Source organism: Oncorhynchus gorbuscha, linkage group LG08 (assembly GCF_021184085.1).
Source record: "Oncorhynchus gorbuscha isolate QuinsamMale2020 ecotype Even-year linkage group LG08, OgorEven_v1.0, whole genome shotgun sequence".
Taxonomy (NCBI): Eukaryota; Metazoa; Chordata; class Actinopteri; order Salmoniformes; family Salmonidae; genus Oncorhynchus; species Oncorhynchus gorbuscha.
This window is the reverse complement of record NC_060180.1, coordinates 54,968,710-54,995,553: the sequence shown is the minus strand read 5'-3', so window position 1 is coordinate 54,995,553 and position 26,844 is coordinate 54,968,710. Positions and strand designations below refer to the sequence as shown.

Here is a 26,844-nt window from a genome sequence, read left to right as displayed (position 1 = left end):
AAAAAGTGTCAATACTTTGCCCCTTGATAACCAGCGCACTTCTGTATGTTGTAAAAGCGTTACATGGTTGCTGTCCATATCATTGCATAATGCAGAAAATACGAGAGTTCAGGGGCCATGTGAACTTAAAGTTAATAAACCAATTAGGCACATTTGGGCAGCCTTGATACAACATTTTGAACAGAAATGCAATGGTTCAATGGATCAGTCTAAACATTGCATGTACACTGCCATCTAGTGGCAAATCTAAATGGTCTGGATTAATACATTATGGCCTTTCTCTTGCATTTCAAAGATGGTACAAAAAATATATATTTTACCACATCTAATGTGTAATATTCTCCTACCTTAATTTTGCATTTCCACAAACTTCAAGGTGTTTCCTTTCAAATGGTATCAAGAATATGCAGATCCTTGCTTCAGGTCCTGAGCTACAGGAGGTTAGATTTGGGTATGTCATTTTAGGATAAAAATTGAAAAAAAAGGGTCCGATCCCTAAGTTAACCATTTTTACTGTAGTGTCCAAAACGTCTTTCAAGCTGTCAGGCATTCCCTTGGCAGCAAGAGCCTCTCGGTGGATGTTGCAGTGTACCCAAATGGCATCCTCTGTCTCCCTGTCATGGATTTTGCGCAATCAGTACAGATACAAACACATCTTGACTACCAAAGTCCATTTAATGTCACAAAGCTGTTCAGTACTTAAAAAATATCCTCTCCTGTTGTCCTGGTTTCCAGAAGAGGATGATCCTTAATTGACCCCACATAAATGTAACAGACATATACCAGGAGCTGTGCCAGGCCTGCCACGTCTGTTGACTCATCCAGCTGTAACACATAGAATTCACTGGCTTGTATGCGAAGCAGCCATGTCACTGATGCATCGTGAAGCAGTATTGTTTGATGAAGGCATTGTCTGTAGCTTTTTGTGCCTTTTACATGTTTGTTTTTTAAAGGAAAATCTAAATGGACTGTTTGAAAATGTAAATCGCATTTGAATTTGGCGTACCCCTGGGGGGAATAGCCGTACACCAGTTTGGGAATAACCGCCACCAACATTTTGATTGTCAGCTTAGATATGCATCCAGATATATCCTTCGGTAGGCAGGCCCAGGCTTGGGTGTCAGTGTGACAGAGGGAGCTACTAGGATATCAACACATCAGCTCAACTGAAGCTGAATCAAAAATGGGGCTCAACTGTTGGCCAGGCCACAGAATGACAGCAGGTCTGGTTGCGTTTGTGGTCACTGCTGTGCGGGGCGGGGGGGCTGAGCTCACAGAGAGAGCCCCATCTGTGGACCCAAGTACCACTCTGTGCTGGCTGGCTATACTCTGATGCCCATCTATATATGCATATCTAGTGTGTAGATAACAACATTTGAATGTATTTCCACAAAAAAAGACAAGGTTGAGAACCAGGCAATGTAAAACTGCATAGTTAGCTTTAATACAAAAATAGATAATGCAACAAAATGTGTCTTTTGAAAAATAAAAGCAGTAAAACGTGTATAACCACACGGCCAGACTTAACACAACATCTGATGGGATGTCTACACATCATCATGCACTAAACAAAAACTGGCCTCAAACAGATCAGGTTTAGCATTAGGTCAAATAAAACTAGCAATCTGATTTAATCAAATTACCAAAATATGCAGTTATTGTCTTTAACTTGTTGTTGAGAAAGTTCTGTTCCACCTCTACTCTCCCACCAGGCCCTGCAAGAGAGGCGATCTGGAACCCAACCATAAAAATAAAACATTGTTACTATACTAATTACAAGTCCGAGTCATTGACATGAACATTTATTATATAGAGAAAAAATATCAGCACCTTGATTTATAATGGAAAGTTTTTCAATGACAAGTAATGTAATAGATTTGTATGTAAATCTAGTACACTGTATGGTTCAACATCCCTGTCTGTTGTTCGGTGCACAAAGCTGGCAAGTTATTTACAGAGGCTGCCTTCAGAGGCAGCCCAATTCAGATTTCTTTTCACTAATTGGTCTTTTTGACCAATCAGATCAGCTCTGAAAAAGGCCTGATGTGATTGGCCAAAAGCCCAATTAGTGGAAAAAAAGATCAGAATTGGGGTGCCTATAAACTCCTCCCTGTTTGCTAAACCACAGTAACAGTCATGACAATAACAGTAAAGGCCAAACAGAGCCAGACTCAGACCTAAATACACATTTTTTATTTAACTAACCTTAGTCAGATCCACCACAATCAAACCCCTCTAGAGAATTAAACAAAAAAACAACAATACTCACTAACTTGGACTAAAATAAATAGGGGCCTCGTGCAAATAGTATTTTGATCAACTGGGTGGCTTGGGTCACTGTAGTTCTATACACTCCCCTCTGTATTTATTTGGACAGTTTTTTCTTCTACGTCTTTCTGCCTCAACTTTCTCACTCATAATTCACAATTAATGCATAATTATGCATAACCATGGTACCATCAACATTAATGTAGAAGTGTTCAGAAACATCTTCTATTCTAGCTTAAAATAAGTGACAATGCATTATTCACCATTCAGTTTCTATTGGGCAAAACATAACTGGAAACACAACCAAAACAAGCTGTGAATGTATCCAACAAGTTTGTAGAGTGGCAAGTGATGTTGTCATTGTGTACAAGGACTATGGGACCAAATAGTAAACGTTTGACTACTTTAATACACTAAGTGAATTTGGCCAAATACTTATGACTTCTTCAAAAGGGGGGACTAGATACAGGTAAAACAGATGTATAAAAATAGCCTAAAATAAAAAGGTGACATTCCGTACTGTCGCTTCATATGAAACAATCCCAAATCCTGGGGAATATAGCCAAATTTAAATATTTTAGCCTCCTTGACCAAATAAATACGGAGTGGAGTGTGCTTCTTCTATACTCATTATACTTATCTTCTGATAACAGCCACCATGGACATAGCTTTATAGTAGCAAGTAGTAGTAAACCTGCACTCAAAATAGTTAGATATGCCACTGCTAAATAAGTAGGTCAATAGGTTACCAACTAGGTGATAGCCTGCTTTGTTAGACTGCTGATAACATGCATGATGGCATAATGAAATCATCATAAGGCCTATGTAGCCTTTCCCAGCTCTGGGAGCCTTTGATCAGACAGTGAGAACACTTACAGCCACGGGATAGCACAGAGATGGGCAACCAAGTAAATAAAGGAGAAGTATGGGCATTCCCCAAAACATGCTCAGTAGAGGCTCAGCTGGGCAGGCAGGCGCCTGGCATCATCAGCGCTGACTACGGCTATGTCCTAACCTTTCCTGAAGTGTGCACTTGCACATTTTCTTGCCTGGATTTATCAAATGGTGGCAACTCCCTCTAGCCAATCCTTATACCAATCCAATGACGAGGAATGTTTCAAGTACACACTTTGGGATAAAGGTGGTGAATTGGGATGCAGCTTTGATCCTCTTCCATAAAAGGAGCCCTGCAGAAACTTCACACTTCTATAGGCCTTCAGACTGTACTGCTGTACTCTAATTTACACTGAAATATCAACAAATAGAAATGTATCTTGAATCAATCGTAGCCAAGCATGACTAGCATGCACAAAGACTCAACATCCAAACATGAGTTGCAAACCACCAATACTCCTCCACTTGTCCATGTAACCTACCTGATCCATGTCTGCATTTCGTGGGAGGAAGTACACAATATTATCAGATATCATTTTGGACAACCTGAAAATGTCAAAAGTATTAACAGTTAAGGAAAACAGTGTTAAACTCTTCTACAACAACGTAATAGAACACTACAATGCATGTAAATACTAGTGGAATATAAAAAGATGGAAAACTCAAGATTGGCAAGCAAAGACCAACCCACAAACAAAACTAACTGCACATCCCAAGTTCCTCAAAATTCAAAAGGCACTCGCACATCTGAGCTATCTTTTTTTTACAGGTGCATGGTAACAGTTGAATCAAATGAGAAAATAGAAAGAATTTGCACACTGCTCTTAATAGTATCACTTCTCTTTAATAAGCTTCACGGCCCTCGTCAGAACGTGAGGCTGATATGTAAAGCTTATTAAAGAGCAGTGATACTATCAAGAGCTTTGTGCGGGTTCCCTCTTTTTTTTTCATTACATCCACAAAATACTGTCTTCACATTCCCCCTTAGCTAGCTAACAAACTGCTGGCCTTGTCACTCTGCCTCCATCTGCGTGTATCTCTGCCCGGGTCCGTCTCGGAGTCTGGCCTGTTGCCTAACTAATAGCCTGAGAGCAACTTCATTGTGAGAAATAAAGGATATCCATTTGGCGCCATCATGGTCTTGATATCGAAGACGTCTGCGCTGAGGTAGTCTGGGCCGCCCCAGGGGGGGCTGAGGAACACCACGTCCGCCCGCAGACGAGGTGCCAGCTGCAGGAAGTCTCCCTGCACAAAGTCGATGTGCTCGGCCACCTTGTAGACCTGGGCGTTGTGCTGTGCCAGGGCCAGACGCACTGGGTCGATGTCAATGGCTAGCACTGCATGGGGGCAGGGACATGGAGGACAGAGAGTCAGACACACAGGGAGTACCACGCAGGACAACGTGCTCTATCTGTTTAAATGTCTGGAGGAAGGGAAAGGGACAGACGGCATCTCAAATGGCACCGTATTCCCTATGTAGTGCACTACTTTTGACCAGGGCCCATAACTGCACTACATATGGAAAGACACGTAGACTTGAGTCAGACACACAGGGAGAACCACTAAGGACAATATGACACATAACTGTTAACCTATAGGATATAATATGGGCCCCAGAGGTCTTCCTGGTCACGTCACAGGGTCAGGAATACTCTTGCCCTATTTATAAAGGCAGACACAGTGACCAAAAATATCTACATTTTATAAGATATTAAAGCAAAGGAGCCTCTGAAGCTTGGCTCAAATATGATGCTACTATACCCCTCTTCCCAGTGAGGGCAAACTGGATGGCATTGCCTCCCACTCCACAGAAGGCGTCTATGATGAGTTCAGAGTGGAAACTCTCCTGGACCCTCAGGGCAATGTGCTCTGCTATCTTCTCTGGGGTAACAGAGAACCAGCCCTCTGTACAGACAGACAAACGGACAGACAGGCTTTAACAAACTGAATACAAAGATGCAATTAATATTCTCTCATTTTACCATTATATATATATACACACACAGTGTAGAATTGTTTAATTTATTGATTCATATTTTAATAAGTCATAATTTATTGGATTGGGGGTTGATCCCCAATGCAAAGCATAGCCACCAGAGGTCAGTCAACTGTAAAATGGTTTTGTCCGAACAATGCCAAATATTTTGGTTCATTATTGATTTATCAAATTTGTCCAGAAATATGATATCTAATTGATTTTTGTGGGCTCATAAGTCATGCGAGTTCCATTCGATACTTCCCCAAAATAACCAAAACACTATTAGTGACGATTACATTTTAAAACAGCTGTCATTCACAACATTTTACTGCAGGCAAATATTAGGCCTGCTGGAATATAAAGTAGGTGTGTGTGTATTTTCAATTATATTGAGAATAGCCTGAATATATCATACAAGACAACCCAAAAACGATTGAATAAGTATGCTGTTATTATTGAGGTATATTTGATAGACTATGTGGCGAGGCTGGGATGCTTCATAGACCAACCACGGTCTAGGTGAGGAGAGACCGGAGGACATCTGCCTTTATTCTCGAGCAGCCATTGCTGGTTCCTTTTCAGTTGCTTGTTTTCACAGCCTCCTCAGAGTATAAACACCTGCTAAGGCAAACAATGCTGGGAGTGCACTCTTCTCTTGGAACGCTTCACGTTACTCACTCTCTTTCATTACAGTCCTCATCCCTCCCTCTGTTCTGAGAAAAGAGGCCGAGGAGAGGGTGTTTCACAAAGAAACATGGATGGACTTTCCAATTGAGCTCAAGGGAGGATCCGTAAATACATTTGGTTTGTTTTCCTAAATGTTCACTGAGATGGGAGATATTCCTTTCAGTTTGTAGTGGATTCTCAAAACCTGATTGCTGTTCCTGAAGGAAACATCTAACACCATGTTAAAGAGTTTTTATTACCTATATGACTTCAGTCCCAAAATACTAGATTACCCCTCCTCACACTCTGCTCTCTATCATCAGCCAGGCACTGCTACATGAGGCTGTATAGACACTTTCCTCCTGTACCTAATTGAGCGATAGACACCATATGAATCTGATAGGACGAGGTGTAAATCATTTGGACTGAGTGTCAGCCATGGTGTGGTAGGTATCCTGGCTCTCCTCTGTTGATATGAATAAGTGAGAGGTTACGAAGGCTCTGATCTCGTTTTCAAACAGAATTCCGAATGCACTGTGAAAGATCTCTGATTGGAGCGAGGGGAACATATTAGTCATACTACTTTGGAGAATATAGGGAGAGATTCGGCAGGACGAGATTGGCCCTCTGATAACAGATAATCTCTTTGCCAGAAAAAGGTTGGAGAACTACTTGACGTTTTGAACCAATGTTAAAATCAATGTTTAAAATGATAAATCAAAAAGGAAGCATTTGGAGGATTTCAGTGGAGGTGAAAAAAAATAGCTTTTATACCTGATCACTAACCATATGAATATTTGTCCTTCTAGAGTACAAGGTTGCTTCTGTTTCTGCTACAGGATCTACACGTTGTGTTGGAAATGGAAAACTAGTCCTTCTACTTAAATGAACCTAATCTGCATACAGAGTGCCAATCATTAGTCTCTTATCAGTGCATCCGTGTTTAAAAACGGAGTCATAGTCTGGTGCACTTAAATGAGAGGACATGTGCACGAGCAGGGAACGAGGAAGCGGGAGGGAGGGAGGAGGCGAGAGAGAGAGAGTAGAGTTGCTCTGCTGGGAGACAGGGAGGAAGCCTGCTGGTGTCATGTGATGCAGGAGGGAGAAATGTGAGGTATGCTTCACTGGCATCAGCACTTCTCCCTAAAGACAGACAGAGGTGGGCCCTGCCTGCCAGCTCATCCATGTGCCCTCTACATCCCCACCACCACATCTCAACATCCCTGACTCTCTTCCCCTCTTGACAACATGTTAGACTTCAGGAGCAGCAAAACTGTATCTTATACCTCGGACATACAGCCATTCGTTTCTCAACCAGAGAAAAATACTTAACATTCAGTCACCTTGAGAAAATCCATTCCTTTTCAGAATAAAGTGCATTCCTGAATCGCATTTGACCCTCCGTTTGGGCTGCATTAATAGATGTGGTTGGGAGACTACAATAGGAGAATAGTTCTTCTCAAACTAGAGGAATATTAACAACAATATGGAGGTCAGGTAGTTCCTCCATATGATTAACCCTTTCTGCTGGAGCCTGTATGAACAAATTGAAAGTGTGTGTGTTCTGTTTGCTCCGTGACTCACCGTGGTCCAGCTTGATGCCCTCATCGAACCTGGAGAAGAGACGGTAGCGCTGGGCCCAGTACTTAGCCAGCTCGGGCTCCGCTGCAATCTCAGCTGGCATCACTCCACATTTTCCTCTTTTCTTTGTCTTCTTGTTCTTCTTCTTACCAGCCTTCCCAGTAGACTCTGGGAAATAGGCCGTGCAAAAGTAGTAAATTGTACAAGACTTCAACAATCAAACAAGAAATACACCTCAACAAGTATAGATCAGACATGAACGCTTTATGAAAAAGCCCTGGGTTAGAAAAAGGTCTAAACTGGCTGAGGCAAACCAACCTGTGTTATTATGTTCAAGTGCATTGGGAACTAAGTAGTCTGGTATGTCCAGTGAGTACACCTCTCTTCTGAATTGAATCTCTTCTTCTTCCTCTACTCTGGTAAAGATGTTCTGCTGGGAGGGTTGAGGGAGCTGCTCAGTACAGTCCAACTCCAAACAGAGTTGAGGACTATCTTCCTTCATCTCTTCCTCCAGTCTCTCTTCTTCTCCCTCTGACTGTGGACAAGCAGGCCTCTCCTTGTCGGCATGCTCCCCGTGCTCATGCGACTGGCCTTTTGACATGTCCGGGACGGCTGTGTGTGTGCCGTTGTCTTTCTGAACCCTCTGGAGGAAACTCTGAACCTGAAAACAAGAGCAGCACGTGAGTGAGTGCGTGAATACAACAAACACGCATGACCAATGAACGCTAGAGGAGCAGAGAAGCATCACAACGAAACCATACTTTAAAGTAGGCCTCAACAGGGCTCAAGTAATTTCTACTGTGCCTGCTGGATGATGGTGCCATTTGCTGCAGACAGTAAATACTGCAAGTCTTGCCCAGAAGATCAATCCAGTGAGCTCAAAACAAAGATCAATGGAAAAGCACTGCATTTAACTGGTTTAAGTCCTCTCACAGTGTGACACATGACTTAATAATGTCTCAACACCGTAGAAACACACCGATGTCCACTATACCTGTAGGCACTATACCCGTAGGCCACACTAAGTCATTACCTTTCTGAAGTGCAGTACCTTGACAAGTTTCAATTGCTCTGGGATAATACAATCCCGCAGAGTCAGCAAACAGAACAGTAGCCTTTCCTAGCCTCTCTACCATGGTTTGAATAAGCATGTTAGAGTTCATAGCGACCAGCTGAACACTCTTCCTTTACTCCTCAAGGCCAGTCTTATCAATGAAATGTGACCGACACAAATAATGATGATCCGTGAACTTTAAACAGTGCGGCTACCCTCGGACCAGTGCAGCGTGGCAGCTCATTGTAAATAGATTCAGTTGGTTGAAACAGCAGCTGCATGCATAAGAGAGATGTGGTGTGTCAGAGGAGGCCAACACTGACAGGAGGGGAGGGAGGACGTGAGTATTGGCTGTGCTCCCATTCCCTCCTCTCTCTGCCAGTGGAGACTGAGGCAGACCTCTCTGAAAAGGCTCCCCAGTGTCAACCACAGGGCATTTTACCCACCTGCTAATCCAGTCAGGAGCTGCTATGAAATTTGGGTGTGCAGTATTAAAACGAGAGTGATTCTATTAGTATCGCAATCAATAGTAATCGTACTGTTTGAAAATAATTTGTAAAATTGTACTTTTTGAAAGGTCTTAGTCAACTTGGGCTCTGTGTTATCTCCCTCTTCAGTAAAGAAGGTGTGCGTGTTGTGGCAGGCTGCTTTCCTCCCTCCATGTTGCTTCCTATTCCTCCCAGCCCTACTTCCATGGTGGTGACTGGGGCTGGGCTTAAACTTCAGCACGCTCTCAATCCTAAAAAAAACACAACATAAAGAGACTGATATTGTAAGAGGACAAATCAACCTTTTGTACATATACCTGGTTTATTTTCAAAATGTCACCCTATTGCCTACATACTGAATAGTGCACTACTTTTTGACCAGGCTGGGTCAAAAGTAGTGCACTTTATAGGGAATAGGCTCTCATTTGGGACGCAGTTCCCAAGTCTGAGGGAGTAATGCTGACTTACATGGGGTCGTGGCTGTGCTTTAACCCCAGTTTATCCCAGGCTTCATCCACAGACATCTGAGGGTTCTCCTCCACATCCAGTTCATGGCTAGGTCAACAGATCAGTAGACGATAGATCGATACACAGCATTAGCCTTACACACCATCACAATGATCGAACAAGCCTGAATTCCAATTGGTACCATATTCCCTATATAGTGTACACTTTTGACTGGAGGGCCCTGGTCAAAAGTAGTACACTATATAGGGAATGTGTAGCCAACAGTAGAACGTTTATGAGATGCAATAGACAAGAAAATAGGAAAATGTAGAAAAATATTGTTATATAGTCTCACAAAGCATTGTGTAGGCTAAATCACATATCAGTCCCCAGTACCAGCCTTTGGGTTGGAATGGGCCATCACGTGATGTTTACTGATTTATGCATACAGATTCCATTTACAGAATCCTTGGTTATTGAAACATGGAGAAGCATCGAAATCTGTGTCTTGGACATGAACATCTCCTTCGATCAAAGTGAAATTGAAAAGATGGATGATAAGCACTTCCATTCATTCACCTGGCTGACACTTTTACATGCACTGCATCATAACCAATAATGGAAGCCTTTACAGGGTGAATCGTAGCCAATAATGGAAGCCTTTACAAGGTGAATCGTAGCCAATAATGGAAGCCTTTACAAGGTGAATCGTAGCCAATAATGGAAGCCTTTACAAGGTGAATCGTAGCCAATAATGGAAGCCTTTACAAGGTGAATCGTAGCCAATAATGGAAGCCTTTACAAGGTGAATCGTAGCCAATAATGGAAGCCTTTACAAGGTGAATCGTAGCCAATAATGGAAGCCTTTACAAGGTGAATCGTAGCCAATGGAAGCCTTTACAAGGTGAATCGTAGACAATAATGGAAGCCTTTACAAGGTGAATCGTAGACAATAATCGAAGCCTTTACAAGGTGAATCGTAGACAATAATCGAAGCCTTTACAAGGTGAATCGTAGTTCAATTCAATCCCATATTAAAAATATTTCAGTCACTGTCAGCATATACAGTGGCAAGAAACAGCATGTGACCCCTTTGGAAATACCTGGATTTCTGCATAAATTGGTCATGCATTTTGATCTGATCTTCATCTAGGTCACAACAATAGACAAACACAGTTTGCTTTACTAATAACACCCAAACAATGTATAGGTTTTCATGTCTTTATTGAACATCGTGTAAACATTCACCTTCCAGGGTAGAAAAAGTATGTGAACCCTTGGATTTAATAACTGGTTGACTTTCCTTTGGCAGCAATAACCTCAACCAAATGTTTTCTGTAGTTGCGGATCAGACCTGCACAACAGTCAGGAGCAATTTTGGACCATTCCTCTTTACAAAACTGTTTCAGTTCAGCAATATTCTTGGGATGTCTGGTGTGAACGGCTCTCGGTCATGCCACAGCATCTCAATCAGGTTGAGGTCATTCTGTTGTTGATTTACTTGTCTTTTTGGGTTGTTGTCCTGTTGCATCACCCAACTTCTGTTGCGCTTCAATTGGCGGACATATAGCCTGACATTCTCCTGCAAAATGTCTTGATAAACTTGAATGAATGTTTCCATCTGATAGCAAGCTGTCTAGGCCCTGAGGCATCAAAGCAGCCCCAAACCATGATGCTCCCTCCACCATACTTTACAGTTGGGATGAGGTTTTGATGTTGGTGTACTGTGCCTATTTTTCCTCTCCACCACATAGTGTTGTGTGTTCCTTCCAAACAACTCATTTGTAGCTTCATCTGTCCACACAATATTTTGCCAGTAGCGCTGTGGAACATCCAGGTGCACGTTTGAAAACTTCAGACGTGCAGCAATGCTTTTTTTGGACAGCAGTGGCTTCTTCCATGGTGTCCTCCCTTGAACATCATTCTTATTTTACGTATCGTAGACTCGTCAACAGAGATGTTAGCATGTTCCAGAGAATTCTGTAAGTCTTTAGCTGACACTAGGATTGTTCTTAACCTCATTGAGCATTCTGCACTGTGCTCTTGCAGTCATCTTTGCAGGACGGCCACTCCTAGTGCTACACAGTGCTGAACTTTCTCCATTTATAGACAATTTGTCTTACTTAATTTCGAGATACTTTTGTAAGCCTTTCAAGCTTTATGCAAGTCAACAATTCTTCATCTTAGGTCTTCTGAGATCTTTTGTTCGAGGCATGGTTTACATCAAGCAATGCTTCTTGTGAATAGGAAACTCAAATTTTGCAAGTGTTTTTTATAGGGCAAGGCAGCTCTAACCAACATCTCCAATCTCGTCTCATTCATTGGACTCCAGGTTAGCTGACTCATGATTCCAATTAGCTTTTGGAGAAGTCATTAGCCTTTGGGTTCACGTACTTTTCCCAACCTACACAGTTTAAATGATTGATTTAATATAGACAAGAGAAATACAATTTGTATTATTTTAAGCACACTATGTCTGTCTATTGTTGGGACTTAGATGAAGATCAGATCAAATTTGATGACCAATTTATGCAGAAATCCAGGTAATTCCAAAGGGTTCACATACTTTTTTCTTGCCACTTGAAACAGTGATTTCCAGTTATACTATTCTTGGTACTATATTGCTATGCCAACATTAGGAAGAGGACAATACTGTAAAATACTGCAAGACACTAACATTTAGATAAATTGCCATGTAGCTTACCTTCGCTTAAGTTTTGGGACTCTTCCATCTGGTGGTTCATCATCTTCATCACTATTAGACGCTCTTCTCTCACCTGATCCGTTGTTTTCCTGGTGACACCTGCCCTGTTTGGAATCTGAAGGGGGAAAAAAAGTGTACATCATTTGTCCCTACAACATTGCATTCTACATGCATGTTTTCCCTGCAAGAGGATAAAACGGGGAACGAGAAGTCAGCATGTGGTGTAAAACAATGCTACAAAGCCAGATAAAAACAGAAATAAAATGAAACAGAAATGACAGCAGTGTTGTGTGGGAACAGTCACAGACAAGATGGAAAGTTCCATTTTTACAGAGCATTCATCACAATCTACAAAGTCAGAGAGAGGAGACGGCCGTTGACTCAGGCAGTGGTTCTTTGCTCGCTCCGACTAGAGGAACCATTAAAAATGCATGGGCCTGTGTCACCTGGTCCTTTCATTCAAAGGAACACATCTTTTGATAGTACAATGCATAAAATATTCAGACAGTCACCTACAGTTTGGAAAAAGCCCCAAATTACAAGGAATAAAATATATATGTTTTAAAAGTGATGTGTGTGTAGGACATTGCTATCGCCTACCCATTCGGAGTGCAATAGGCTACTCTAATGACATCTTTAGTAGGGTCGGGACGATACCAGTATCGCGATACTCCTTAGTATTGTGTCAAGGAAACAAAACACGAAGCAGATTTAAATGACTTAGGAAAACAGCCCTAATGTTGGAAACAAACATCATTATGTTGTCATCCAGAGTCGCGTATATTTACTTTCCAAGCTAAAGCACACAATATTTTAAGTGTTTTCTAAAGGACCAAAGAGTGAGGTCTGCCTAGTGTTTTCATTTTGCCATGGAGAAAAATAAACCACGATACTGGTATTTAGGTTTTAATAGATTTGAGCGCAAGAACTGTGGGAATCACTGCTATATCAACATAGTGTCAGTCTCCTCAACGATATAGGATAGTTTCCTGAACTGAGAGACAGAAATATCATGTTTGTAGGCGGGTGAAAGGTCTCACCTCTTAATTCAGTGGACTTAGTTGACGAGGCAGTTCTTTTACGATTACCACCATCACAAGGTTCATCATTTCCACAGACATGGTCCTCTTGTTGTTTGCTCAAATCACACTGACCAACTCCCTCTGACAGAAGGCTCATCTGCCCAATCAGATCGACAACTTCACTAGTGCCCGCCTCACTCCGCTCCAGCCTTCCTTCAAACTCTAAATCCCCTGGGTCACAACAATGAGTCGGCTCTCCTTCGGCTTCACCCTCATGTCTAGGCTGCTTTGTTTCAATGGGTGTACTGCTTGAGTAGTCTATGGTCCAGCCCTGGGCTGCCCAGTAGTTGAACTGCTCCCAGTAGTAGAGAAAGGTGTGGCTGGTGTGATTATCCCATGCCTCCTTAGTGCCTGGGCAGTCCCAGGGGGGCTCTGCTGTGGCTGGACAGCTGGAAGTCTCAGGGTGCTTCTCCAACCAGCCCTGCCACAACAACCCCTCTCCCTGCTGGCTCCAGTAGTCTTCCCAACCCCCCTGGGCCTGTGAGGGTTGAGGTTCTGCCTCCATCTCTCCTTCGGGCATCTCACTGAGATCAAACCAATCAAACGCTGGCTTGGTGCTTTCAACACTGGGATCATCCTTCTGTGACTGGAGTGGATCATCTTCATCCAGATTCTCAGGGGCTGCTTCCCAGTGGTTGGCATTCTTCCTCCTTAACTTTCTCGCCTTTTAGGAGAGACACAAAGACACTAGGTGAGAGAGCATAGGACTACATGTGATAGTGACCCTAACCCACAAATATAGAACATACAGTGCCTTGCGAAAGTATTCGGCCCCCTTGAACTTTGCGACCTTTTGCCACATTTCAGGCTTCAAACATAAAGATATAAAACTGTATTTTTTTGAAGAATCAACAACAAGTAGGACACAATCATGAAGTGGAACGACATTTATTGGATATTTCAAACTTTTTTAACAAATCAAAAACTGAAAAATTGGGCGTGCAAAATTTTTCAGCCCCTTTACCTTCAGTGCAGCAAACTCTCTCCAGAAGTTCAGTGAGGATCTCTGAATGATCCAATGTTGACCTAAATGACTAATGATGATAAATACAATCCACCTGTGTGTAATCAAGTCTCTGTATAAATGCACCTGCACTGTGATAGTCTCAGAGGTCCGTTAAAAGCGCAGAGAGCATCATGAAGAACAAGGAACACACCAGGCAGGTCCGAGATACTGTTGTGAAGAAGTTTAAAGCCAGATTTGGATACAAAAAGATTTCCCAAGCTTTAAACATCCCAAGGAGCACTGTGCAAGCGATAATATTGAAATGGAAGGAGTATCAGACCACTGCAAATCTACCAAGACCTGGCCGTCCCTCTAAACTTTCAGCTCATACAAGGAGAAGACTGATCAGAGATGCAGCCAAGAGGCCCATGATCACTCTGGATGGTGGGAGACTCTGTCCATAGGACAACAATCAGTCGTATATTGCACAAATCTGGCCTTTATGGAAGAGTGGCAAGAAGAAAGCCATTTCTTAAATATATCCATAAAAAGTGTCGTTTAAAGTTTGCCACAAGCCACCTGGGAGACACACCAAACATGTGGAAGAAGGTGCTCTGGTCAGATGAAACCAAAATTGAACTTTTCGGCAACAATGCAAAACGTTATGTTTGGCGTAAAAGTAACACAGCTCATCACCCTGAACACACCATCCCCACTGTCAGACATGGTGGTGGCAGCATCATGGTTTGGGCCTGCTTTTCTTCAGCAGGGACAGGGAAGATGGTTAAAATTGATGGGAAGATGGATGGAGCCAAATACAGGACCATTATGGAAGAAAACCTGATGGAGTCTGCAAAAGACCTGAGACTGAGACGGAGATTTGTCTTCCAACAAGACAATGATCCAAAACATAAAGCAAAATCTACAATGGAATGGTTAAAAAATAAACATATCCAGGTGTTAGAATGGCCAAGTCAAAGTCCAGACCTGAATCCAATCGAGAATCTGTGGAAAGAACTGAAAACTGCTGTTCACAAATGCTCTCCATCCAACCTCACTGAACTCGAGCTGTTTTGCAAGGAGGAATGGGAAAAAAATTTCAGTCTCTCTGATAGAGACATACCCCAAGCGACTTACAGCTGTAATCGCAGCAAAAGGTGGCGCTACAAAGTATTAACTTAAGGGGGCTGAATAATTTTGCACGGCCAATTTTTCAGTTTTTGATTTGTTAAAAAAGTTTGAAATATCCAATAAATGTTGTTCCACTTCATGATTGTGTCCCACTTGTTGTTGATTCTTCACAAAAAAATACAGTTTTATATCTTTATGTTTGAAGCCTGAAATGTGGCAAAAGGTCGCAAAGTTCAAGGGGGCAGAATACTTTCGCAAGGCACTGTACACTATAGGCTACAGTCAGAAATGGTAGAATGATTTTTTTGACAGCGTGTGCAGGATTGTTTTTGTTGTTGCCTGATTTAGATATGCTTCTGCTTAGAATATCTGACATTTTGGTAAACTGTGTTAGTCAACTTGTCTATAATTAGATACATGCTGCTTCTCTTCGTCACTATATGTTGCCTTAGAAGACTTTAAATAAAAACTTGCTCACCAGAATAAATCCGTTTGCAAACAATGTAAAAATTAAAATGGAGTTAATAAAGCCGCATACAAATTTGGTCTCTTTTTTTTGTTTTCTTGAGTAAGGTAGCTCCACAATGCAGGTGTTTCAGCCTAGCTCAGTGGATTATGTGTGTAGGGGTTGGTAATGTTCTCTAGTTACGCCGTGATTGGCTCAGTGTTCTGCCATTCATGGGGACACCACATCACCGCCAAATCTAAGTGTAGAGCTAGAAAATTCAAGCCCCTTGGGTGATGCCAAAGAGTTACATTAGAAGTGCCCATCCAAGAAGGATCAAGGTCATTGGCCACAGATAAAATGTCAAATCACGTTATCTACCGTAGCTTTAATTGGACTGATCATGTCAACATCTTACTTTCAAAATCTTAGCTAGCAGACATCATAAGGTCTACGATCTACTGGCAAATGCTTTTTAATCCTTGTCATATGAAGATAAATAATAGATCAAACGTATCGGTACTCATCAGCCATAAACAATATACAAGTTGGGAATTGCAAATTCAAAAATGAGTGGTTTGGAAGGAATCAGTGACAGAGGCTAACTGCAAGGATTGCTGAGCAATCACTAACTTGCTATTCATTGGAGTGGGTGGGTGGTTCCAAGTCTGGGTTTAAGGGTCTCTTTCCAAGCTTAAAAGGATAGACATTCAACATTGGGCATGCTATCAATCCAGCACGACTTCTGTCGTGCTCAAAACAACTGTTAACTTAGTACTGGGAAATCTGACTTCAGTGAGTTCAAGACAACTGGGAACTCTGGGAAAATAACCTTAGACTACTGAGCCACTTGTGGTATTGTTCCCTCTTTATTCGGATATAACCGTAGGGACTGCGGGTTATGAGTCACACGCACATCAGTAATCGGAGCAACATGACCTCTTCTTTCTTTTAGGTGGACTCTTTGGTGAAGGATAAAATGGCAATGTTTACTTGCTACTACTTACAGATTTCCTCTGTGCAGAGGAGCTTATGAACTCCACAGGCAGTCCCATTCTGGCCATAAGCTGGGCTTCTTCATCGATTGGTTCATCCTCCTCCTCCTCAGTCTCTTCATCTTCTGCCTGGTCCTCTCCATGCTCATCCTCTGCCTCTGAGTGCAACAATAGGCTGAGTTACAGACAACTTTCAGGTTTCAGAAAAGGTTGGCAACATGCATGTCAATTATTGGGAGTGGTTAGGTTAGCCAAGTGCAACTCAACTCCAAGACATACTACAGAACAACGGAGTTAACCTGCAACTAGTGTGGCAAACTGGAGCTCCACGTCACACAAAATGATTGATTGTGTCAAACTATGGATTTCAGTAACCATAGCCCGCAATTACACGGGACAATAACCTGTGTAATTGCGGGCTACTCACTGGATGACGAAATCCGTACTTATGATCAAAACCTGTATGAGATGTCTGAGCTCCAGTCGGTCACACTAGTCTGATCAACGCCGTTGATGTGAAGTACATCGTGTCGTTGAGCTTTACTTGACTAGAGTTAGGTATGTGCAATGACGTATACTACATTGGTTATGTCCTACCTTGCAGCCCACCTTCGGCCAAGTTAGTGATGTCTTTACGGTCAGATCTGTACAACTCACGATCCCTACACCGGGAGAAAAAGAGGACACAGTCAAAGTGAAAACAATGCAACACAGTTTATATTGTGTGTTGTACTTGTATAGTAACTATATAGGTAGCTAGCTCACTTACTGTACAAAAGCTCTCGAACACAAGCAGTGTATAGTCCCATCATCTCCAGCCAAGCTCCGTTGGATGAAAATAATGTCGGCAACCACATTCCATTTTCCATGATCAATCATCATGTTCACACTTGTTAGCTAGATAACGTTTGCGGTAAATGTAAATAGAGAAAGGCTCTTTCACTGCGATCGAAGTTCATCCGGATACACACACGTGTTGGCTACAATGACATCCGTTCCTGGTTGTGTCACATGAGTAAGGAACCGGGTAAACCAGGACAGAAAATATCAAGAATCTTCCTCTCCTCGACCTACCAAAGAGATCAAAATGTATGTAATGATTTCATAACAATATTGTATTGTTATTTATGCAATGCTAGTATTGGTGTCTATGCAGTGGATGTTCTTAGCTTTTGCTCGTGTCAAGGCTAGTTGTAGTAATTTATTATAGCTAGTCTCAGGAAGTAGCAAGCTAGCTTGCTAATATTTTAACTGTGTAAATTAGCAAATCAGCTAACTAATCTAGGGAAATTCTGATACGATATAATCAACATATATATATTATTATTAGGCTGTCTATGTATAAAGTTAATTTCAAGTTGGAGCTACTTAGATATCCAGCACTCAGGTGTCAGACAGCAGTTAGGCTGTAACTAGCTCAGTCAACTGTCACATTGTGTTAAATATGGAGGATACATTAAAATAGTTCACTCATTCCATTTACAATTGCGAACAAGTGTCAGTTTCGGTCTGCTTAACCAGCCGGGTGGCTCTCTGATGTATAGCAGCTGGGTCTGGTGGTCTGCTGATGGTGCTTTCAAGACAAATGGGAACTCGGAAAAATACTAGGTCAAATCCTGACATCAGTGATCTTCAGGTCGGAAAGTCGGAGCTCTAGAAAGAGGCCCGAGTTTCCGAGTTGGAACGGTCATCCAACTCGGTATCCAAACTGTTTTCCGGAGCTCAACCCCCCCCCTGATGAGCTCATAGAAGGGTTGGCTGACAACGTTACGAAAATGATCCACCCGCATCCACCGTGCGTTATGATTCTGAGTGGTCAGATAGCTAGTAACAATGAAATGAAGCTGGCATGTGGGGAATCGTAAGTGGCTCGTTTCAGCAAGTGTTAACTTGTTGTTGATACCATGTCTTGTTTTTAGGTGTTTTGACTGATTTTCATGTCAATGCTAATATGGCATAATATTCACTAGCTAGCTAACAACAACTCCAACGATGTATTTAAGATACAAAAAGTGCTCATTGTGCAAATGTGTTTTGTTTTCAATAAACATTTGGAGACTAAATATAGTTTACATGTCAACAATCTCAGCCAACCCTGTCTTTTTTGCTTCATAGTTGTGCAGGGGTCGTTTTCTTTTGCTAACCCAAAGGCCAGCAGGTGGCGATATTGAGACGTTTCATATTCAAATCGAACGTTTTCGTCACATGCGCTGGATACAACAGGTGTAGTAGACCTTACAGTGAAATGCTTACTTACAAGCCCCTAACCATCAATGCAGTTTAAAAATACAAATAAGAAATAAAAGTAACAAGTAGTTATAGAGCAGCAGTAAAATAACAATAGCGAGGCTATATAAAGGGGGGTACCGGTAATGAGTCAATGTGCGGGGGCACTGGTTAGTCGAGGTAATATGTACATGTAGGTAGAGTTATTCAAGTGACTATGCATAGATAATAACAGAGTAGCAGCGGCGTAAAAAGAGGATGGGGGCAATGCAAATCGTCTGGGCAGTTGTTTTGGACGCCCCAGCTAGTGGATCTGGGCCGATTCTGGCTGAGAGTCAGACTCGGGTGACGTCATATGTCCCGAGTCTGGGCCGCCTTTGGCAGTGTTACTTATGGAAAGGATGCGGGGTTATCTGGCTCAAATGTTTATATTACTTGGGACTCGGACCGATTGGGGCTATTCTCTGGCAGATGATTACACGGGCTGCTTTATATAATTAACATTTAATTTATTTTTCCATATTTTATAATTGTTTCTGTGAAAAAAAATTCAATCAACATTTAAATTAAATTCTTTAAGAGTCCTGTGTAATATTTGGATACTTTGAAAGGCAAAACGTGTGGATGGAGCCTCCCGAGTGGCGCAGCGGTCTAAGACACTGCATCGCAGTGCACACTGCTTGCTACAGATGCTGGTTCGGGACCCGTGCCGGCTGCGACCAGGAGACTCATAAGGCGACGCACAATTAGCCCAGTGTCGTCCGAGTTAGGGGAGGGTTCTGGTAAGATGCTGGCAATGTTGGCTGAATTCCTGTAGACAGAAACGGCCCATAGTGATCACATAACCAGCTAAGGACCATTATAACACTTACATCACCACGTTACAATGTCAATTGAATATGATTAAATGTCTTCCTATGCAGCATATTCTGGGCCGATTCTGGGCAGTCGTTCATTTTGATCCTGGCCTCCTGGAAGAGGGCCGCTTCTGGGTCGATTCCTCATTGCTAGCTGGGGCAGCATGAGTTCATAAAAGGGTTGGCTGACAACGTTACGAAAATGATCTGCCCGCATTGATGCCCAGAAGCCGTGCGTTATTATTACAGTCCAAAGGGAATCCATGCAACCGGCTATATACTCATATACCCTGTGGACCGGTCCGTACATAAAACATTCACCATTCAGGCTGCAAAGGTGTTGAGTTCCTCCTTAACTTCATTAAATAGCAAGAAGGCAGAAAACAAACTGGGAGTATATGCATACTTTCTTTATGAAACACAATTTTCCACCACTATGCTAGAGTGGCTAAATGCTAGTCCCGGATGTGGCATATCGCGTTCAGCCGATCAGGTTGCAGCAATCTGTTTTTTATTTTTATTAGTTTGCTCTGAACAAATGACTATATGATCACGTGACACCATTAATTCCTCTGTGGAGACTCTTTGAAACCAAATTAAGTCGGTTAAAAGGTAGACTCAGCGATATGACGCAGATGCAGAAAGTAAACATTATAGTGGGTCAGTTTCCGCAACAATTAAGCGCGTAGAAATAGAGCTATGCTACCCAACCCGAGCCCAACGGGCCCTGACATTACACATCTGGTTAGGGCCGGGTAGGGCCTGTTCTTTTTTTTCATCAATAACTAGGGTATGGGCGGGCTCGGGTAACACCAAATTGATCACTAACATTTTGAAGCTGAGCCATTTGCTTGTTCACTACTGCGCACTACAGTCATATCTGACTAAGATCATAACATGGTGCCTCAACCTCGTCAAATATATAACAGGTGAGATTATGAAAAAAAAAGTTTCGGCAGATTTTAGTGACAAAGTAGCTAACAGCTAAGTGCTCTCATGTCTCTTCATTGAGCAGAGCAGCCCAAATGGATCCGTTGCTATGGATACACACAGACTCAGAGCCGCCAGCGGAGTGCATGCAGAGCGAGCTGTGCGCAGGGAGCGAGTGATAAACAGAGAAGAGCAGCTAATGGGTTTCTAACAGAGTAAGTTATTTCTGATTTGGGGTTTCGCCTTACATTTGGGCGGAAGCAATCATACCTGGGTAGGGTCTGAACATTGCGTGCATGGGTAGGGCTTAAAATTCATGCCTTTTCTGTGCTCTATGTTGGCGCTCGGGGCTCAATTTCTCCACTGTTTTGGTGCTCTGGCTACCATGCTGTGAACAGCGTGAAGCGAATCCGTGCACATGCGCAGATACTGTGTAAGAGCGAAGTCTTGCGTCTCTCTCATCTGCAGTGCTGCTCGTGACAACCATTGAGTCTACCTTTTTAAGATGGCATCTCATGTAGACAACATACGCAGTTTGAGCTACTCCGGGAAGTGACATTGCAGGCTAGCTCAGTACCCCCCCCCCCCCCCATCGAGTAACTCAAGTTGAAGGCCACCTGGGTACTGCAGGCTGCCATTAGCAACTCAAATATCCTTATCTTATTCTGTGTTCTGTTTTTTATGTTTAAATAATCAGTTCCAGGAAGTACATCTGCTGTATTAGAAGCAATTATTGGTACCATGATTGGTTCAAAACATTTTCTTATTTACGTGAAGATTGACCACGAAGATCGCAGATTTTCAATACACTATACTGTTTTCTGCTAACAATGCGTGCAGTTGCGCGGTCAGCCCCCCCCTCAGCCTACTCGCCATTAAATCCAGTTAAGGAGGAAATGTACGCTTTTGCAGCCCGAATGGAGAATGTTTTATGTACGAACCAGTCCACGTATAGTTGGATGCATGGATTCCCTTTGGACGGTAAGATGAAACGTCTCAATATCGCCATCTGCTGGCCTTTGGTCTAGATAGAAAAAATGTGGCCGTTGGATGTCTTGCTTTCTCTTCTGTCTCTGATTGTGTCAATGGCTTGCCCTTTCACTTTTGTCTTTCAGGCGTTTCATGTAAGCCTGGTATGATCTGTTCTCAGTACTATTTACACTGGAAGAAAAAAGGTTTGTGAAACATCTACCAAAATATTGTAACTGTAAGTCATCCTGGATAAGTGCTAAATCACTAAAATGTTTTTAAAAATAGTTGCAGTGAAATGTGTTATGTTAAATGGTCAGCCATAGTATTAAGGCGCCCCTGGAGCAAATGAGGGTTAAGTGCCTTGCTCAAGAGCACATCGAAATATGTTTTACCTTCAGCAACCTTTCAGTTACTGTGCCAAATCTCTAACTGCTAGGCTACCTACCACCTAAAAAATACATTTTCATTCATTCATTGATGATACAAATGCAACCATTTGATTACTTGCAATTTGTGTTGCTTCTAAAGTAGCTGCACTTCATCTAGCTAACTTGATTGCTCAGTTTATAAATGCATGCTGATTTGTTTATTTGAGAATCAACATGGTGTGTAAAACATTTAATACTTGAGTTTTCATAGATACTGTATGGCAAAGTTGTTTTTCTATCCGGTTCCCACTTTAAACAATGTTTGCTCTCTGTCTTCGCAGAACAAATATTAATATGAATTTATTAGACTGTACTGAAATATCACCTTGTTAGCCCTCTTCTCTCTATTCTGTACTCCAGGCCTGCCCATTGGCAGATGGTATCCTTATTCAACTTGGCTTCCTTTGGGAGAGGCTAACTGTGTGGCAGTATGTCAGATGGGAACGAGTCCTGCATGTTCAGAGATGGAGCCGAGTTTGTGGCCTGCATCTTTCACACATTCGAGGAATGGTCAGGACTAGGACCCCTGGAAGACTATCTGAGCTATCTGGAGTACCTGGCCTGGGTTTTCACCCCTCTGGTTGTTGTTTTCATCCTGCCCTTCCTCATTGTGATCCTCCTCTACCTCTCCATACTCTTCCTCCATGTGTACAAACACAAGAACCAGCTCAGGGAGGCCTACTCCAACAACCTGTGGGATGGTGCTAGGAAAACTCTGGCAACGTTGTGGGATGGCCACGGGTTCATATGGCACGGTATTTATATATATATATATATATATGCAGTGAGCTCCAAAAGTGTTGGGACAGTGACAATTTTGTTGTTGTTTTAGCTCTGTACTCCAGCACGTTGGACTTGAAATGATACAATGACTGAGGTTAAAGTCCAGACTGTCCGCTTTAATTTGAGTGTAAGGTATTTCCATCCCCTGCACCGCTAATGATGACAGATGTCGTCATCTTTGAAGCTTTAACACGAGTCGCAGATCTGCCCGGGAGGGAGGCTAAGGTTGTCAGGTGGGGCCTCTAGGTGCCGCAGTGCCACAATGTAAGCCATGATGAGTGTGTTAGTGTTTAGGAATAGAGAAGTATAGAGTTGTCCTCGTTTCCTCATCTCTGTATTCTCACACCTCTGTATCATCCAACCTCTGTTGGATGCATTTGTTTGTTTTGGTTGTGTTTCAGATTATTTTGTGCCAAATGGAAATGAATGGTAAATAATGTATTGTGCCATTTTGGAGTCACTTCTATTTTAAATAAGAATATGACATGTTTCTAAACGCTTCTACATGAATGTGGATGCTCTCATATTCCCTTTCTTGACAGGATATGAAATCCATGGTATGGAGAAGATTCCAGATGAAGGAGCAGCTCTTATAGTCTATTATCATGGGGCTATTCCCATCGACTATTATTACTTTCTGGCAAATGTCATCATTCAGAAGGGACGGATAGTTCACTCAGTCGCTGATCACTTTCTGTTCAAAGTTCCAGGTAAAATCTTCACAGATCCATTTCCCAGTATCTAATTATAAAGGTGGAGATGTTTTATTCAGTGTATGTGCCCTCTGTATGTAGATGGACAGTTAAGTGTACAGTATATAGCCTACAGCTGCCTTAGTCCATTCTTACAACATGAGCTACTAAGGCTGCGTCTACGCAGGCAGCCCAATTCTCCTCTTTTTCCCCCAATAATTGGTCTCTTGACCAATCAGAGATCTGATGGGACATATCTGAATAGTGGAAAAAAAGAGCAGAATTGGGCACTAAAAGCTGACCTGGTATTCTTCTCTGTAGGGTTCAAGCTGCTGTTGGAGGTGTTTAGTGTGATCCATGGGCCCCAGCAAGAGTGTGTGAAGGCACTGAAAAGTGGCCACCTCCTGGGCATCTCACCTGGAGGCGTGAGGGAGGCGCTCCTCAGTGACGAGACCTATCAACTGCTCTGGGGGAAGAGAAAGGGCTTCGCACAAGTGGCTATCGATTCCAAAGTGGTACATGTTGTTTTTTTGTCTCCTTCTGTCTTCGTTCTCAAATGGCACCCTATTCCCTATGCAGTGGACGACTTTTAACCAGAGCTCTATGGCTGTCTGGTGCCCTATAGGTAATAGGGTATCATTTGGAGACAGACAGTGCATGTCACTTTCCTCTTATACAGAAGCATCACTTTATCTGAAGTCCTCTTACATGTTTGTCTTTACATCTTTTTAGCCAATAATTCCCATGTTTACTCAAAACGTCAGGGAAGGATTCCGATCTCTCGGCGGGTTAAGTATGCTTAACTATTCATTTTAATTGCAGTGTGACAAAACATTTTTTAACTTCACAGAAGAGCATAAATGAACTTGAAAATGTTATTTCTCAGGCATTTTCAGATGGTCCTATGAAAAATTCCGCGTGCCGATGGCCCCCGTCTATGGGGCTTTTCCTGTGAAGTTTCGTACATACTTAGGTGACCCCATCCCATATGACCCTAACATTGGTGCAGCAGAGTTAGCTGAAAAGGTAAGACATTATGCAACTGTGGCACATTTCTGTAATTCAATGGCTATTTACTGTCTGAAATGTAGAGTACACAAAAGTCAAATGATTGGGAAAGATGGGGTCAGAGTGAATTTTCCTAATCTTTCTTTCTGATTTTCAGACCAATCAAGCAGTTCAAGCACTCATTGACAGACACCAAATTATTCCCGGGAATGTCCTTCGAGCACTACTAGAGCGATTCCACAGCAGGCATAAAGAAAAATAGCCATAAGGAATATCATTTTGTTTTTGTTATATGAAGCAGTTACATATTTTTAAGACACTGTTACATATTGAAAGTATTATCATGTGATCAGTTGAATGGTTAACTACAGATTTGGATCTTAATTTGAGCCAGTCTCCTATAGCAGGAAAATAATCCTGTAGATTTATAATTAATGGACATTTTTTAACCTCAAATACACTACAAACTTCTCCTATAATAGGCTGATCAAATTAAGGTCCTGCACCTATACATTATTATTGTAGGTGTACCTTCAGGAGCTTTTTGCACTCAGATTTTGTCACAAAACAATATGTACCGAAGGTAAATTGTTATGGTATAGTACACCGTAATTGGTTAATGTCAAATGTGCATATTGAAATTGTATAGTGTTTTTTGTGCAAGTATGTAGATACTTTGATTCCTCAATTGATTTGCACACATTATTCTAAGTTCCACCACTGCCAACAATTTCTATTTAAGAGGCCTTTATTTTGATTAATAACTGCAAATATTGAAACGATATAGCAATTGCTATATAAGAAGTAATATAGGTATGAAGACCGGGCAGCTTTATTTCCTTTCACCTGGGTAAAATGTTTGAAATTTTATTTAAATAATTTTGTCATTTCCCCCAAAAAATGTATTGTGGAATTATGTAAGTATGTACTGTAGTTGTAGCCTATGCACCTTTTTAAAATCTATTGAGGTCCATTATGAAACAGGACAGAAATTATTTGTAATGTTAAAATAAATATATTTTATTATGAGTTTTGTGTGTTTACAAGTCATTTCTGTTATTACAAATACTTTGTATAAAAAAATTGAGCAACATATAGCTACTCCAAGATATTTGAAGTGGTTTTGAAAATTTTATAAAATATATGTTTTTCTTCCATAAACATTGGTACATTTTCTGCACTAGTGTTTTTCAGTGTTTTAATGTTTCGATACGAATTTAATCAAGTAATTATTTATGGCCTGTGAATCAAATTGAACTAATGTGCAAAAGTTCACTAATGTGTAGCTTATTCTAAAACACATTTAGTGTATTTCTCTGTACTAAAATGTTTTTGTGCTAACTCTGAAGTATTCTGCTTGCAGGATGAGCAGAGTTTTGAATGTTGTTTGAGATTGCTCAGTTTGTTCACAATTCCTGGAGGAGATGGAGAAATGTACTTTGTAGTGTGGCTAGATGGTAGCTGTACTTTCCATGGTTATTGTGTATACTTTGTTAAATGTTATTTTGGTTTTCAGTACAAGGAAAATGGTACTGTGTTTAGTAGCGTATTGTAAGGCCATGTGTGCTGGGAACCGGTCAGTGTACGACACTTAAATAAATCAGATCAATATATTTTTTTTTACCTAACTTGTCTTGACTTAAACTGCTGCCCAATGAAGGCAATCCAATAGTGAGAATTAAATAATATTTTTGATAAAGAATGATTGGATTTCTCCAATGGCTTTTTTGGGGTTATTTCTCAGCACAGACAAACTTCATCACACACAACACAAGCTTAAAGAATGTTATACTACATTGTTACCAGAGCGAAACTTATTTTGTTTGTCTAAGAGATGCTTGGAACTTAGACTCAAGCCTGAACAGATCTGAGATATGGAACATTCTTGGCATCCACACTACAGCACATACAGTACTGTACAGCTTATCTCAGTCCAGTACTGTCTAGGCTTTGCCCCCTGTACAGCTTATCTCAGTCCAGTACTGTCTAGGCTTTGCCCCTGTACAGCTTATCTCAGTCCAGTACTGTCTAGGCTTTGCCCCCTGTACAGCTTATCTCAGTCCAGTACTGTCTAGGCTTTGCCCCCTGTACAGCTTATCTCAGTCCAGTACTATCTAGGCTTTGCCCCTGTACAGCTTATCTCAGTCCAGTACTGTCTAGGCTTTGCCCCCTGTACATCTTATCTCAGTCCAGTACTGTCTAGGCTTTGCCCCCTGTACAGCTTATCTCAGTCCAGTACTGTCTAAGCTTTGCCCCCTGTACAGCTTAT

The 26,844-nt window shown here is 41.8% G+C and overlaps 2 protein-coding genes across 5 annotated transcripts; one reads left to right on the top strand and one right to left on the bottom strand.

Moving 5' to 3' along the window:
• Positions 1 to 1,417: 1,417 nt before the first annotated feature.
• Positions 1,418 to 17,707, bottom strand: tgs1 (trimethylguanosine synthase 1). The gene is made up of 13 exons (XM_046359910.1): positions 17,449 to 17,707; positions 17,277 to 17,341; positions 16,692 to 16,837; positions 13,121 to 13,826; positions 12,081 to 12,195; positions 9,398 to 9,484; positions 9,009 to 9,180; positions 7,706 to 8,048; positions 7,391 to 7,555; positions 4,924 to 5,067; positions 4,283 to 4,499; positions 3,645 to 3,723; positions 1,418 to 1,731 (listed from the first exon to the last, which is right to left on the bottom strand). Exons 1-13 carry the CDS (start codon positions 17,559 to 17,561, stop codon positions 1,618 to 1,620), a joined length of 2,466 nt encoding a protein of 821 aa, XP_046215866.1. The 5' UTR covers positions 17,562 to 17,707; the 3' UTR covers positions 1,418 to 1,617.
• On the top strand, positions 17,661 to 25,604 carry LOC124041846 (transmembrane protein 68-like). Of its 4 annotated transcripts, none has more exons than XM_046359913.1 (9): positions 17,725 to 17,768; positions 19,517 to 19,687; positions 21,808 to 21,867; positions 22,453 to 22,847; positions 23,418 to 23,585; positions 23,889 to 24,082; positions 24,300 to 24,360; positions 24,454 to 24,593; positions 24,733 to 25,604. In XM_046359913.1, the coding sequence occupies exons 4-9, from the start codon at positions 22,523 to 22,525 to the stop codon at positions 24,835 to 24,837; spliced, it is 993 nt and encodes a 330-aa protein (XP_046215869.1). In that variant the 5' UTR covers positions 17,725 to 17,768; positions 19,517 to 19,687; positions 21,808 to 21,867; positions 22,453 to 22,522; the 3' UTR covers positions 24,838 to 25,604. The 4 variants fall into 4 exon arrangements, 3 of the variants coding, with proteins under 3 accessions (XP_046215867.1, XP_046215869.1, XP_046215868.1); XM_046359912.1 differs by having other exon boundaries at positions 19,829 to 21,867; XR_006840001.1 differs by lacking the exon at positions 19,517 to 19,687 and having other exon boundaries at positions 17,661 to 17,768; positions 24,300 to 24,356; positions 24,733 to 24,875.
• The last annotated feature ends 1,240 nt before the right edge of the window (positions 25,605 to 26,844 follow it).

Bases quoted from the DNA above. Each gene is read 5' to 3' on its own strand.
- LOC124041846 (XM_046359911.1), top strand. From the start codon at position 22,523: ATGTCAGATGGGAACGAGTCCTGCATGTTCAGAGATGGAGCCGAGTTT. The intron at 23,586-23,888 runs GTAAAATCTTCA...TCTTCTCTGTAG, and splicing joins CTTTCTGTTCAAAGTTCCAG to GGTTCAAGCTGCTGTTGGAG. The intron at 24,083-24,299 runs GTACATGTTGTT...ACATCTTTTTAG, and splicing joins TGGCTATCGATTCCAAAGTG to CCAATAATTCCCATGTTTAC.
- tgs1 (XM_046359910.1), bottom strand. From the start codon at position 17,561: ATGATGATTGATCATGGAAAATGGAATGTGGTTGCCGACATTATTTTC. The intron at 9,181-9,397 runs GTAAGTCAGCAT...TGTTTTTTTTAG, and splicing joins AAGCACAGCCACGACCCCAT to GATTGAGAGCGTGCTGAAGT. The intron at 7,556-7,705 runs GTTGGTTTGCCT...CCTATTTCCCAG, and splicing joins ACTTGAACATAATAACACAG to AGTCTACTGGGAAGGCTGGT.